This window comes from Panicum virgatum, chromosome 3K (genome assembly GCF_016808335.1).
Source record: "Panicum virgatum strain AP13 chromosome 3K, P.virgatum_v5, whole genome shotgun sequence".
In the NCBI taxonomy this organism is placed as follows: Eukaryota; Viridiplantae; Streptophyta; class Magnoliopsida; order Poales; family Poaceae; genus Panicum; species Panicum virgatum.
Genome location: NC_053138.1, coordinates 11,597,773 through 11,613,564, shown reverse-complemented (window position 1 = coordinate 11,613,564; position 15,792 = coordinate 11,597,773). Strand labels below are relative to the sequence as shown.

The window sequence follows — 15,792 nt, the reverse complement described above, 5'->3', positions numbered from 1 at the left end:
TCGCAGTTTAGATGTGCGGTAGATTCTTTAGCTGTGGTTGGCTCAATGCTGCGGTTGTAGTTTGCCAAACTTTTGTGGCCCTTGAAATTTCCCCGTAAAATTCAAATGCAAAGATCAGAAGGAACTGTTTCTACCGCCCCGTATCGACACGCTCCAACGGTCGGTAAATCGCGGTCCATCGAAACCGACGGCTGAGATGCGTGGAGCCACCCACTTCGTCTTCCGTACGCGCGCCCGACACCCAGCTGTAGCTCGAGCTCCTCCCCACTGCGAATCCGCCCCAAACTCCAAAAGCTCTGCGCTTTCTGCCCCCTCCTCTCTCTCCCCCAGATCCCATTCATGGAGGCCACCGCGGCTTGCCTCCGGGTCTGAGCCCGTCCAGCTACCACGGGATCCTCTTCTGACGCTTCCGCTCCGCTGTCCGACGGCCGCACGGTTCTTTGCCGTCCAAGATTCACTGATCAGTTTCTTGAGGTCGGTATAGTGGGTGGCTGGTAGTTGTCCGTGGCCCTGCCATGGATTGTTGAAACGGGTCTTTGATGCCAGCGGTGGGCACCCGCACTCTGCTGCTGCCGCCGCCGCCATGTGGAAGCAGTTTCTTGGCAAGATCTCACAGAAGTCGCCCAAATCTGGCAGCGGCGGCCGAGGCTCGCTGCCGCAGAAGTGCCCGCCGTCGTGTGGAACCAATGGGGCTGAAGCGGAGCTGAGAGCGTCGCCTCCGCCGCAGGCGTCGGCCGGCGCCGCGGTGCCTGGGTCGGAGACCAGGGAGGACGTGTTCCTCCGCAAGCTCAACATCTGCTGCGTGGTGTTCGACTTCGCCGCCGAGCGGGGGAGGGACTCGCCGGAGGTGGAGAGGAAGCGGCAGGTGCTCGTGTCCCTCGTCGACTGCGTCTCCGTGGCCGAGGAGCCACTCACGGAGGCAATGATCTCGGCCTGCGTCCGCATGTTCGCCATCAACCTCTTCAGGGTCTTCCCGCCCAAGCTACACTCCGGCGGCGCCATTGATGAGGACGAGCCATTCTTTGACCCCTCCTGGTACCACCTGCAGGTCGTGTACGAGCTGCTGCTCCGGTTTGTGATGTCACCGGTTGTCGATGTGAAGGTAGCTAGGAAGTACATGGACAACTCATTCATCTCTAGGCTTCTGGACCTGTTCGATTCTGATGACCCTAGGGAGAGGGATTGTTTGAAGACAGTCTTGCACAGGATATATGGAAAATTCATGGGCAATAGGCCGTTTATCCGCAAGGCAGTGAGCAACATCTTCTACAGGTTTGTGTTTGAGACGGATCATTACAATGGGATTGCTGAGCTGTTGGAGGTGTTTGGGAGTGTGATTAGTGGTTTCGCAAAGCCGCTGAAGGAGGAGCATAAGTTGTTTCTGTGGAAGGCGTTGATTCCACTTCACAAGCCAAAGACAGTTGGAGTGTATTTGCCACAGTTGACATACTGCATTACACAGTTTATTGAGAAGGAACCAAAGCTCACAGGGACTGTTATTAGAGGCCTCCTGAAGTACTGGCCGGTGACGAACAGTCAGAAGGAGATGATGTTCTTGGGAGAGTTGGAGGAGGTGCTGGAGTTGACAGAAATGGCTGATTTCCAGAAGTGTGTCGTTCCCTTGTTTTGCAGGATTGCGCAATGCCTGAATAGCTCTCATTTTCAGGTGAAATTGCTTCCGTGAATACTGATTTGAATTTGTCCTTTAAACATTGCTTACTGTTTGTATAAGTTTCTTTAATACATCTTGTTGACAAGAATGGCCACAATTGCTAGCCTTAGGCAGAAAATGCATAGATAAGGGTTCGTCACATGTACATCTGTTTCTCTGAAGACTACACATACCTTAATAGTTAGAAGAAGCTAGTAGCTAAGGGGTTGTCACATGTCCATCCAGTTTTTTTGGTGGATTTCTAGAATACATTCACAGTTAGATTTAGACAAATTTTGCCACCTTTTTTTTTTGTCTCCATGTGTGAATTTGGACAATGGAAGTTATCAACAACAAAACAGGCCACATGGCTGTGCTTTAATTTGCTCCTTAGAATTAATGAAGCATGATACTGTGGTAGGCAAAATTCATTATCACTTTAATCCACAAGCCTTAATTATGTTTGTCCCATTTTATCCTAAACTTGTTATTTATTTTCAATTTTTGTCATTTTGTGGAAGTAAGATACAGTTCTAAAAATCAAAAAACACTAGTGCCAAACTTGCAAGGGAAAAAGGTACATGATAGCAGTATGACCCCCCATACTGGGAATACAACAAATACTTCCCCAGTCAGATTACATGACGTTTCAGACAGTGAATTTGACCTGGAAGTAGTTTAATTTTACTGTCTGAAACGTCATTGAAAAGTGGCTGGAGGTAGTATATATTTTGAATCTGCAGGATAGTTTGTTCCTGTTTGGGCTTCCTGTTTGTTCACTAGAGTGATCAAGAGAACTTTATGAGAAGGAAAGATATTATGATCTAACATGTAAGATGACTATTCTGGGCCCTTTTTCCTTTATAAATCTTGCAGCCTGGTAGTGCAGGACTGTAGGTTGAGGTTGTTTGTAGGAAATGAATTTTTCAATTTTTTTAATGAACAAACCCATACTGTATGTTGCTACAAGATACTGGGTACAAAAAAAATGCTAATAATCCCAAATTTAAGTCCAAGTTCGATCTATGCAGTACGCACGATTTTGTTTATCTGCTAGCAATCCATTGGAGAAATGCTTTGCATGTCTGGTGCTTTGACAGCATGGCATCTTTAACAACTATGCAACAGTTTGCCAAACTTAAGAATGTACTTTCTTTGTTTATAACAGGTTGCTGAAAGGGCCTTATTCCTGTGGAATAATAAACATTTGTTTGACCTGATTTCCCAAAACCGACAAGTTATCCTGCCAATCATATATCCTGCTCTGGAAAGGAACGCTCGTTGGCACTGGAATCAATCAGTTCTAAATGTAACAATGAATGTGAGGAAAATGTTCTTTGACATGGACGAGAGATTGCTTCTGGCTTGTGAGGCCAATTTCCAAGAGGAGGAAAAGAGGCGAGCTGCATCTGAGGAACGAAGAAGGCTTGTATGGGAGCGCCTCGAGAGGAATGCCACATTTCAATCAGTAACCGGAGACATAGGCTTTGCAGTTCCTCCTACATCTGCTCCTCTGGTCGCTCCCGCTATGACATGATTACTCATGGACTCAAGATGTAATTCATAATTCGTTCTGCTTGCTCGTTAGCTAGCAATAGATATTTGGTGTTGCGCAAGGAATTTTGTTGCCTTTGTAGGCCCCTTGTGCCAAAGTCTGTAATTAATAGTTGCTGGTTTGACAACAAATGCTTGATCCTTTGGTGTACTCTCGAAGTTATGGACATATCTGTCTGTCTCAAGATAATGTCCCTACTTGACTGGTGGGGGTGTGAAAGTGGTTTATTATCTTGGCAAAATTGAGTGGATTCTGATGGATCTACTAAAATGTCAGAGTTGATGGAAGAGCATGCAATGAGGTAAGTTCATAGAACTTTTCATGATAACTCAAATCACATTATTTCATGCTTCTACTTATCAAGGCAAAATCCGAAATGCATCAGAAATCAGGATTTGGCTACAATAATTCGTAGATGTTTGTGGCATTGTAAATCCATTCAATTCATGGCATGGACCACCCTGTCTAACTGATACTTTAGCTCTGCTTTGCCCACGGCTGCTGATCCTAGGAAATCCCTATGTTATTTTTACATCCAAGTACATTAAACAAAGATAATGGAAGCCAACTTGGTAAATAGCAGACCTTGTGTTGCCGTACAAAATTTGGGGCCTAGCAAACTAGGCTAACAAAATATCACTCCCTCCGTCCCAAATTATTAGTTGTTTTGGCTTTTCTAGATTCATAGCTTTTGCTATGTACCACTTCCACTTGTTGTTTCACAAAAATAAAAAAACTCCTGATGTAATTTCAGGTTGATACAGACTAGTTCATCTATAATATAGACTCCTTGGCTTAAGATTCATAAACTTTTCTAGAAGATGTGTACTGAAGCAAGTTCCACATCATGCCACCTTTGCTATGAGCATGAGTTTTTTTTTCCTCCTTTGTAATCGTGGATCAATGGATGTTGCACTCACAATGATGGCAATTTATCTGTGAATGCTAGAGGGGCCTAACTTCACAAAAAAAAGATTCATAAAATCATTTTCCATCAAGCTATGAACCTAAAGCCTAGTGAAGATTTTCAGCCAGATGGATAATCCTGAGGAAAAAGCTGTTCCTCCTTGCATCACAGAGTTGCTTTGTCCATCAAATTCTGATGTGACCTGTCTGGAATTTTAGGCTTAATACTTAATAGTTGGTACTTGAATTCAAGTATTTTCAAATTCCAATCCTAAACAATGTATTTCAAGCATCCAAAAGACTGAAATTCTGAATCCCTACATAAGTATACTGATAACTGGTTACAGTAGGTAAACATCAGTGCTACTTTTGATATTCTACAGTCACAATTCATATCATATTTTTTTTGCTTATAAAAATGACAAACGCAATTTGAGGAATATAAGATATTAGCACAATACTGCTTCCGTCGTTAAATTTTCTGTACCAGACAGGGCACTCGGAAGGTGCCTGGAACCGCCGACACGTTGCAAGTTGGCTAGCTGAATGCCCTATAAAGAAGGCTTCATATCCACACATATGACTAACACACCCTATATACAGCTCTCTGCTTTGTTCAGAGCCCCTTTCCTTTACTCCTTGCATATTTTAGATACTTGGACAGTGAGCTCCGTCAGGCAAACACGATGTATAACCCTCCCAGTGCACAGGAGATGTCCTACTACGATCATGTTCAGAAGCGCCATGAGGAGAAGGGCTGCCTATATGCATGGTAATTGGTGACCTTTATGTTGTGTTCTCAATTACGCAACCCTCTCTCTATATTTTTTTTTCCATTGTATGTTTTTGTTAACATAATTTCCATGATGAAGCCCATTGAACTCGTGAAGTTGTCTTGAATCGTTTTAAGAATAGGAAGAACCTTGTCATGAGATGTACAAGGTCACCAAAGTAATTTTTCAGAATCGTGGTGGTTTGCTCATGTTAGTTGAGAAACAACATGGAAGAAAATATTAAAAAGTAAGTGGATTCAACCAGTTGCAAGTAATTTCTCTGAATATTGTAGACAATATCTCTACGTCACAAGAGCAGGGTAGCCTCCACAAGAATACATTCTGGAAGTTCAAATTAGGAAGTTGTATGTATGCAGTTTACACCTTATACTCTTCATAGCAAACTAATATTTATGTTTGCAGAACACCTGCTTAGGTATCTGCCTGTAAAGTTTTTTCAAAAGAGAACCATGTATGGTTTGAGCATCCAGAACAAATGAGCAGAACATTAACTGGGAAGATATTCCTTGCACAAACCTGTTATGGAAGGTACATATCGTTCCACTAACAGAAAGCCCTTCAAAACTTCTTTCAAAGGAGGACCTTAGCTCGATTCATCAAATTCTCTTTATGTGATTCTCAAAACAAAAATCTGTTAGTCTCCAATTAGGTTCTATGCTTCTTTCCAATCTGTTAGTCTCCAATTATGTGTTTCCCTCTTCTTCAAAGTCCTTTGGACAGGTAGATTAATCCTTTTTTTGTGAGCATCTGGCTTTAGCCTATCATGATCTCTGAACAGAAAAAAAAGGGTCCATCAGCTATCGTTGTCAAGGTCCCTACTGGGTTATAAATCCATGATAGAGAGATCCACCGCGCAAGCTGTCCCAACACTGTAGTGCCTTTGGCTCAAGTGTTTAGATGGGAAATGGCAATTTGGTGGTTGCTGGTCATTTTCACCCGTGATATGTGCGTACACCTAGATGTGATGTTGTCCTTCATATCACTTTATTGGGGCCATCATCCTCTCAAATGAAACATGTAAAACGGCTGTTAAGTGTTTCAGTAGAGCTAATGCTTTATCAAATCCTGATTCGGAGACTATGGATAAGTTCTTTGGTACTTAATTCCAGTTAAATACGGATTTCATACCACGATCACAATGGGAGCTTGTTCTTCTTTTTCAGCCTGTTCACTTTGTGCTGCTGCTTCTGCTGCTACGAGACTTGCGAGTGCTGCCTCGAGACCATCTGCTGCTGCTGCTAGTCCAGCTCGAGGAGACACATCATGGAGGTGTGGCCAAACGGGACACTCAGCGCTGTCCCACACACACATGGGCCATGTACCATTGTTATCAATAAAATGTTGTGCTTATGCAAGTATGTTGAAAACGTATTAATGCCTGTGTGATGTCATGTTCGTGTGTCGGGTGTGCGTGCATATTTGCACTGTTTTGTAAAACTCTTTAAATCTGCTGTATCTTGCTCAGATGAATGCATTTTATTGTGATCCTGCTGTATCAAACTGAAACTACCACACTTCTAAGTCAGTAGGATACAAATTTACTTATTTTTTTTGGAGACCTAGCCGAGGATGCAAGTTGAGAAGAAGAGTTGGAATATAAAAAGTAATGCATTTTATGGCTGTCTTGATTGGATGCGAGAAAACTACACGAACTTGAAGTGGGAAGAATGGCAAAACAATGCTTTTATTATTGAAAAAGAATATTATGGCCATGTCTGGCGACTGGCATCGCTCTAGTTCCTAGAATATTTGGAGCTAAGGAATTCTCGGAGCTCGGAGTTTGAGCTGTGTGAAATTCTTGGGGAAAAAATCGTTCATAAGAATCTTAGAGGTTTCACGAGTGAACGTGGGATAAGTATTAATTAAAAAAGGGGTTTGGATGAGCATGGTAAAGGAACAGTATAATAGCACATTTGATGAAATATATGAGAAGAAAACTTCTGTTTTGCGAACATTTTTTTTTGAAACCTCTCATCTGGATTCATGCAGCTGTAGTATCTGTTCGTACATGCTTGTAAGATATATACTTGTACACACTCACACCGCACCACACACGTACAAACAAACCTACATCTACATGCAGACCAGAAACACGTCCTTTTTGAAATCACCGGAAGACTCCGTAGACGACGGGCACGTCGCAATACCCTTGTGGCTCCACGCGCGAGAGGCAACGACATCAAGACGACCAGCAGGCCACCACAACTCCAATATAAGACCTCACAGACCCGACGCCGGCACCGGAGCACACGCCGACGAAGGAGAGAGAAGTCTGGAGTACCTTATTCCACGAAGACGACGCTGTCTCCCCCAAACAAGCGCCGTCAGGAAAACAAGCCTCGTGCTGTTGCCGCCGACAATACCGGAGAAGATGAACCCACTCCATCAACCGCCGAGCCCACCGCAGCACAAGAGAACTAGTCTCACCGACAGACCTGGAAGGGCCATCGGGAGCAAAAGAACCCGCCGCCGCCGCTCGCAGAGACAGGGAAACCGCCATGGATGATGAAGAAGGCCGCGCGCGATACTGGATCTGGCCTCTCCGCATCCACGCCGTCGTCTCTTGCAAGAACCGCAGCAGACACAGACGACGGGATTACCTAACCTCCCAGGGAAGCCACCAGAACTCGCGCCATCGACGGCGCCAGCACCGGAACCCGCCTGGAGGAAAAGGAGCAGCCGTGGAAGCTACACCGTCGCCGCCACAGCACGGACGACACCAACTATGCCTCCACCTGCAAAACCTAGGCTACTACACAAAGAACTAGCCTATATACAGGACCACGCCTGCATCCCGCACCGATTCCCAACCCTCCCGATGCCGGCGAGGCCGTCGGAGAGGAGGAATCGGCGAGGAGTGGGCACAGAATCAGAAATCGCCTCCTCCGCCTCTCTGTCCTGTAGCTTGGGGAAAGAGGAAGAGTCGAGAGAGTACTCGACAAACGAGTCCTGTTTTGCGAACATATGAAGCCGTAAGCAAACAAAAACTATTTCTTTGGGCTTTGGGTTAATCCACCTAAGGATGAAAACGGACGGAAAAAATCTCGTCCCGTCCCGCCCGTATTTCTATATTTATTCTGTCCGTTTTTGTATTTACGGAAAAATACGGAAATGGGGCGGGAAGCGGGAGGAGGTGTATCCCGCCCGTATTTGCGGGATCCCATTTTTAGCCGGGATAATTTCATATTTTTTTTCCATATTTATAAAATCCAGGAAAGAATAAATAGGCACACCATATATCCTCTTATGTTTCTCAACATCAATACATATTCCTCGACATCAATACATATATTTCACGCTTTAATTGTAGGAAACAAGAAATATTGATCATATTTTTGAAAAATAGCTTGTGTAAAGGAGTGTCTTGTGTTATATTCATGCAAAATGAGTGGTGATTAAATCCTAATGTATTCCGGTAGATTTTCCGGTTCCCGCCCGTTTCCGTAATCATTATATCCCGTTTCTGCTCCCGTACCCGGCTATCCCGCTCCCGCTCCCGTTTTCCGTAATAAAAAATAGAAACGGAAATGGTTGCGGGGTTTTCCCGCCTGTTCCCGTCCGTTTTCATCCCTAAATCCACCAGCCATCACACTTACATGGGCTTTTCAAGGAGAGGAGACAGAAGATAGAAACAATAAATTCATGCAAGTGTTCTAAGCCCATAGAACATTCATTTCTCTTATTCTGTGGCCCAAATGGATTGCTATTAAGAATTCTGATTTCCTAAAACAAAAAAGGTTTTTGCTTGGTCCTGTTTGGATAACTATTTAGCTGCTTTCAACTTTATGCATAGAAATCCGGCTTCAATATCCTGATTGAGACGAAATCAATTCACCAATTATTACACGTAGTTGGCAAAAGCTACACGAACTCAGAATGAAACGTTTACAAAACCACCAACAATAGTTATCTGCTAACAAAGGAGGCACCGTATCCTATGGAAACCAGACCTCCTATGAAAACTTTAGAAACTCCAATCAGCACCCTAGGATCCTCATCCAAGGGTCATCCCCAACCTGACGTGTGTTGCGCCCCCCATCCACTTCCGTGAGCGCCGTCAACGCCTCCGTCCGTTCCCTCCCCCCAGGACGTCGCACCCCCGACGCTGCCGGCCCTAGGGCGCGCTCCGCCGGCGGACAGCAGCACGACCAGCGCCGCCGGTGGTGGGGGTGGCTCCTCTTCTAGCCGTGGGCGGCGGCGCCATGGCCTTGACCATGCGCGGAGTCTAGTCGCCCACGGCGAGACCCCCGGCACTGGAGTCGCTGCAGCCGAAGACCACGCCGTGGAACACGTCGCTGCCGACGGCCAGCTTGTCGATGGCCAGGGTGCCCCTGGTCACGCCGTTCCCGCTGTACTTGTACGTGTACTGGGCTACTGGCACGCGTCGTCGTCCTCGGAGAGGCACCTGCAGCGCGCCCGCGCACAGCCAGAGGAATCGAAGGTGTTTGTCAGTGAGCAAGCGAGTGTGAGTTGTTCCGCCCATGAATACGCGGAGGCGGCAGAGGAGGAGGACCTGCGCCCCCCGTCCGCGGCGGTTGTCGTGCCGCCGCCGCTGCCGCCGGGGCGCGGCACGACACCCGGGTGGTCGAGGCTGCGCTGCACGGCGTGGCGGATGAGGTTGTGGCCCGTGAGGTTGGCGTCCGCGCGGGCCAGCTCGAGGCGGACAGCAGTACAACCAGCACCGCCGGCGGACAGCAGCTCGACCAGCAGAGACATTCAGGGCAACACCAAATCACGGCCGGAGGGCGCCATATCCATGGCCTCGCCGTCGGCCCCGTGCTCCATGGCGTACGCCTTATCCATGGCGGCGGCGCTGTAGAGGAATCGGACGCCGGCAGCGCTGTAGGCTGAACGGAGGGCAGCGGCTCTGCAGGGTGATGGAGGGTGCCGGCTCAAGGCGAAACGGAGGGCGGCGGCGCTTGTGTTCCTGTTGGAGACCGGCGGCACGGGTCGTGCTGATGTCCGCCGGCGGAGCGCGCCCGGCAGCGTCGAGGGTGCGACCGGTTAGGTGGGGGGGATGGAACGGACGGAGGCGCTGACGACACTCACGGAAGCGGATGGGGGGCGCAGCGCACGTCAGGTTGGGATGGCCCTTGGATGAGGATCCTAGGGTGCTGATTGGAGTTTTCAAAGTTTCTATAGGAAGTCTGGTTTCCATAGGATACGGTACCAACAAAGGAAGCCAATAAAGCTCTATTAGCTGGGCTATTAGCCGTGTCCCATTTGCATCCTCCAGCTAATAGTTCATTATGCCATTAGTTGGCCGATTAGCCAGTGTTTTGATCCACTAGTGCTAGCTGTAGCAAATGACAACGGGCCTTAACATCACTTGGCCAAAACATTTCTTTTTCTTTATGGCTGTGATGCATTTTGCTAAGCAGTCTTTCTTCTGATCCAATTCTACTGCACGCACCATGGTAAAACTGCACGATTTTGAAGTTTTTTTTTTTTGGAAAAGGTTTTCTTTTTGAGAGAAAGTGGTGGGCGAGATTCCTGGTGGTTTGCGCATTGGATTGGGATGACGTGGAGTGGTATGCATTGAGGAGAAAGTAGAAACCGATACGGTGGTTCGGCACTCCACGCCATGCTCGTCACCTCTTTTCATGCGCGCAACGCGATCACTCCCTGGTTTTCATCACCCTCTGCTGCATCAAAAGCTGAAACTGAACCTCACGAAGTTTGAAACTGAAGCCTGCCAGCGGCCCAAACAAGTGTCACCAGCCCTCGCCTCTTGCATGCCACGCGTGCCGCACGCTTGCGTTACAGGCTTGCAGAAACGTTGCCCGGATAGATGAATCGTCTCTGCCGCACAGCTAGCAACAGTTGGTGCTAGTAGAGTGCCTTTTAACTCGTGCCCCGATCGCGTTCTCGCGTGAGGCCGCGCGCCGCCGACCGACCGACCACGATGCCGTCGCCGCCGCTCCCTACGTCGAGCTCCGCGCCGCGGAGCGCGTGCCGGAGACGCACGCGTGGGCGGCCGGCCGGACGACGCCCACCCGTCGGGGGAGGCCGCCGGGCGCGACGCGGTGCCGGTGGTGGACATGGGGCGCCCGGGCGCGGCGCGGGCGGTGGCGCGCGCCCCGAGGAGTGGGGCGCGTTCCTGCTCGTCGGGCACGGCGTGCCGGCGCGCGCGGCGGCGGGCGTGGAGGAGCAGGTCGCGCGCCTGTTCGCGCTCCCGGCGCCAGACAAGGCCCGCGCGGGCCGCCGCCCCGGGGAGGCCAGCGGCTACGGCTACCCGGCGGCGCTCCACCTGCCCAAGCATGTGGTCCGAGGGGTACACGTTCCCCGCGGCCGCCTTGCGCGACGAGTTCCGCCGCGTCTGGCCCGACGGCGGCGACGAGTACCTCCGCTTCTGGTACGTGTCGCGCGTCACGTGCTCGCGATGTCCCGTTCGGGCTGTTAGTCTACGTCACGTTCTATACGTTACACAGGCTCACTCACGTGTGGGCCCGCGTTGACTGCATGCGACCAGCGACGTGATGGAGGAGCACACCACAGGGAGATGAGGGCTCTCGGCGGCAGGCTGCTCGACGTCTTCTTCGCGGCGCTCGGGCTCACCGCCAACCAGATCGCCGCCGGCGAGACGGAGTGGAAGATCCGGGAGACCTTGATGGCCACGATGCACCTCAACCTGTACATCAAAAATCTCTGTCCAGGCCAACCATTTTTCTTCTTTCTAGTCGCGCCGTGCCAGTGCCACGCACGCAGCTCTGTGCATGCCATTTTGATGTCGGTGTGTGCGCACGCAACGCAGGTACCCCAGGTGCCCGGAGCCGGAGCGCGCGATGGGGCTGGCGGCGCACACGGACTCGGGCTTTGTAACACCCCTCAATTAGCACTCAATTAGGAGCCTTAAACGAAGTTTGAAGATTCAAATGGAGTCAAAAATGTCAAGCACACGTGTAGCTCTCTGCTCTTTCTCCCGTGCGTCGTTGCCGTGGTCAAGTTGGCCACGAACGCCGCTCGCGCGCGCTCACGACGCGCGTCCCCGCCCATGCTGTCCTTGTCTCGCTCGTAGGCCAGCACGCTCCTCTCCCGAACCCTCTCCATGCTGCCTGAGCCGCCCACGCCTCTCCCTCTCCCTCTCGCGCGAGCGCCGCTTGCCATGGCCGCCATTAGCGTCGCCGCTCGTCGGTCTCCCGCGGAGCTCCCTCTTCCACCCTTTCTCGCGCCCAAACGAACCCGTAGCTAGCTTCCTTGGCCTCCACCGGTGCTCCCCGACCCGCTTGCCGCCGTCCAGAGTCGCCGGAACGCCGCCACAGCGGCACAGTACCGCCGCCGCCCGCCGCCCGCCGTGGAACCGCCGCCACGGACCACCTCTTCGCGCTCTAAGACCACCCAGAGGTAGCTCTCGAGTCCCTCTAGCTTTTCCCCAACTTTCCCCATGCCGACGTTGAGCCCTGCCGCCGGAATCGAGCCCGAAATCACCGCCCCTGCTCTGTTTCGCGACCAAGGACCTCGGGTTGAAATTCAAGAAAGTCCAGGGGGTTATTTGAATAGACTGTGACTCAGACGAATAGTGCTTTAAGGACTTCTTTGTAATTTCTAGCTATAAACTTTGAAATTCAATATCAATTCGTAGAAAATTCGTAAAATAGAAAATATTGTTGTTTTGGAATCCTCTTGAAGAGATCTATGCAGTAGAACCATAATATGGTAGGTGTTAGTTGCAAGTTTTTGCTGTAGAATTAGATTTATGTTACTAGGTGCATAAAGGCTAGTTGTTTATTCTTTTTCTTAATTAATTCTTGGAGCCTTTTTATGCTCTGAAATTTTTATGGTAGTTTGTTCATGTGACAATAGTGTTGCTATAAAAATTTCATGATCAGTTCTCTGGTGTAGCTATTTATTTGATTTAATCCTTGTTTAGTAGACTTTATTTATGGTAAATAGTTTCTGTTAGTAATAAATCATGAAAATATTTCTGCATGTTCTTTTTGATTAGATTAGCTTGTCCAGGAAGTTTGAGCCTCAGTTCATGACAAGAACAGGAGCTAAAAATGAATCTTGCTAATCTACTATCTGTTTTGTTTATTTTCTCAGAATTAATTCAGTGTAGATAAAATCATGAAAAATTCACAGTCGCTAGTTCATTTCTGTGTCAACCTCATGTTAAATTTTGAGCTTCTGTTTTGCTCTAGTTTGACCTGTATAATTTAAGCTTGTTCTAGGTGTTGTCTGAATGATTGAATTATTGTGATTAATTGGCTACATGTCTTGGCATGAGTTTTACAGGGTAGCTTAATCTGTTCATGTTATGTTTAGGGTAATTTTTGCTAAATGTATTTCTTTTTGTGCTTTGAGTTGTTTATTTATTAGCAAGCCATGACCTGCATGTTATAGGAATCAACTACTGCTTGTTTGTGCAGTTAGTGAACTTCTTGTGTGCCGTTGATCATGATGCCATGGGTAGTTAGAAATGTAGTTAACTACTCTATAAATGATTGCCCATGTGATATGATTGTTTGTTACTTGTTAGACTACAACTTTATCGTGAAGGAAAAATAATAGCATCTATATGGTTGAGCAACTCAGAACTGTGCATTCATACATATGCATTATTGCACCTCATTTAGGTACGATAGATGAACCTCGTGAGGGATGTGACATTGAAGCCGAGCCAGAAGATGGTGAATGGTGGACCCATCTAGAAGATGGATGGATGGATCCCGATGTGCATGACCGAAGGCAGGTGCTCGCCAAGCGAGTATCATCTAACTAACACTGACTCAGTGTTCATCCCAGGCAAGCCCCGGTGCATGTCCGATTATTTTAAATTATGATATCTATATACATTTTTATTACTTGTGCATTATGTTTCAGGAGTTGATTGGAACCCTAGTTGCATGATCCTTAGATTCCTGGAGTTGTACTAGTATGTATAGGACGATAGAACTGCTATGCTTAATAAGTTCTCGATAGAAGACGAGTGACTTCTCGTCACTCCCGAGTTATAGGAAAACTTTAGAAGCCGAGTAATTGCCGGTTACTCGCAAGATACATTATTGTCGTTATACTTCAGTAATTGAGAAATGGATTGAAATGGATATGCAGATGTGAGACCGGGCGGGGATGATGGATAGGTATGGCAGCAGGACAGGGTTCCTGTGTGTCTTAGTCCCGCCCGTGTCGATTAAGGACCGGTCGTTGTGGCAGTGCTGATCGGGGATTGAATTGTACTAACTGCATGCCGGGAGTAGGAGGTAGTCGAAACCGGTAAGCCAAGTACTGCCTTACTTCGAAAGTACATGACTCCTTCCCACCCCTTAGGGCGAGTCGAGTAGTCGCGGAGAATTGGGATGCATGTATTTACTTTTGGTGGTCTCTCGTTGAGCTCGGCTGACTATACGCTGGTGGGGCGGTCCTGTAGTTCGAGGCGGGGAGGGGAATGGTTGGTTTGTATTGTCCGACGGGGCAAATACGGGCCGTGTTGGTTAGGTCCACCTTGCAAGGTTAAATCGGATCGATTCGCCGTGTCTCGCGGTTATGAGGGCCTTGGTCTCTTTGTCACACCGTAGCAAAAATGTAGAATGTGAGTTAGGTATGTTTATATAAAATATTGATCTCATTGAATTATTTTGCTTGCATCACCATGATTACTATAGTAGGTCTATGCAAATATTAGATGAGAGTTAATTTATATAGAACCTGGAGCTAAAATAATGAAAGTAAGGAATTATTTTAGTTGTTTTTTCTGCAAAATAAACCACCAGCCAAATGACTTGCATGTCTAGATATGTGGGCTAAGTTATATCCACTGGTCGGGTAAGTCTTGCTGAGTATTAGTATACTCAGGGTTTGTTGTTTACCCTATTTCAGGTATAGAAGCTAATCAGGATTCGCATCAGTGGGCTCGATGTGACGTCCTCACGTGTTCATAGTTATCATTTCGTTTTATTGGTTCTCAATCAAATTTCTTCCTCTCAGGTCATATTCTCATCCGCTGCTGTCATTTATTTTATATAAATTCTAAATTTAAAGTTGTTTTGTAAATATTTATATTATTAACTATTTTTGTGAAATTATATTATGCTGGTACCGTCTGTGCTCGCCGTCGCGCGAGACTTCTGGTGTGTTTCGATCGGCCTGTGGGTTGGAAACAGGATGTCAGGTTACACTTAATTAAGCTAATGCGCCTGATGCGTTCAAATGATGGCCATTACGCTTAATTAAGCCGTTTAACTTGGCGGTTCTGTCACAGGCTTCTTCACGTTCATCACGCAGAGCCCCGTGCCGGGGCTGCAGCTGCTCCGCCGCGGGCCGGACTGGTGGGTGACGGTGCCGCCGCCGCCGGGCGCGCTCGTGGTCGTGCTCGGCGACCTCTTCCAGCTGCTCACCAACGGCCGCCTCCGCAGCGCGTTCCACCGTGCCGTCGTGAAACGGGAGCGCGACCGCATCTCCGTGCCCTACTTCCTCGGTCCGCCGCTCGCGTCCGCCGTGCCGCCGGGGAGGAAGGCCGCGTTCCGGGCCGTGACGTGGCCGGAGTACATGGGGGTCAGGGAGAAGGCGCACCGCACGGACGCGTCGGCGCTGGCGATGCTGCGGGTGGCGGACGAAGGAGAAGAAAGTGGAATGCCGCATAAGAACTAGCTTGAAGTCATACAGAATGGGAGAATAAATAAATGTCATCCTGATTGTGACTAGTTTGAATAATGTATAGCAGCTCGAAAATGCCAAGGTTGTTGGAACTTCAAAGGCTATGTGCAATGTGGATGAAATAAAACCGTGGTCCTAAACTGAAATCAGTTGAAATCAGACCTGCTCAAGTTTTATACTCCCTCTGTTTTATTTATATGTCATATTACTATATTAGTTTTGTCCTAGATCAAACTTGGCTAACTTTGACCAAATCTATAGAAAAATGTACTATTAACATATACTTGATG

At 48.1% G+C, this 15,792-nt stretch overlaps 1 protein-coding gene and 1 pseudogene across 1 annotated transcript; both read left to right on the top strand.

Moving 5' to 3' along the window:
* The first annotated feature begins 259 nt into the window (after positions 1-259).
* LOC120697580 (serine/threonine protein phosphatase 2A 57 kDa regulatory subunit B' kappa isoform-like) lies at positions 260-6,406 on the top strand. The gene is made up of 4 exons (XM_039980851.1): positions 260-1,666; positions 2,820-4,884; positions 5,309-5,434; positions 6,070-6,406. The coding sequence occupies exons 1-2, from the start codon at positions 584-586 to the stop codon at positions 3,186-3,188; spliced, it is 1,452 nt and encodes a 483-aa protein (XP_039836785.1). The 5' UTR covers positions 260-583; the 3' UTR covers positions 3,189-4,884; positions 5,309-5,434; positions 6,070-6,406.
* Positions 6,407-10,490: 4,084 nt separating this feature from the next.
* LOC120700603 lies at positions 10,491-15,613 on the top strand (annotated as a pseudogene).
* Positions 15,614-15,792: the final 179 nt, after the last annotated feature.

Coding starts and splice junctions, on each gene's coding strand:
- LOC120697580 (XM_039980851.1), top strand. CDS start 584: ATGTGGAAGCAGTTTCTTGGCAAGATCTCACAGAAGTCGCCCAAATCT. Junction 1,667..2,819: donor TGAATAGCTCTCATTTTCAG/GTGAAATTGCTT, acceptor TGTTTATAACAG/GTTGCTGAAAGGGCCTTATT.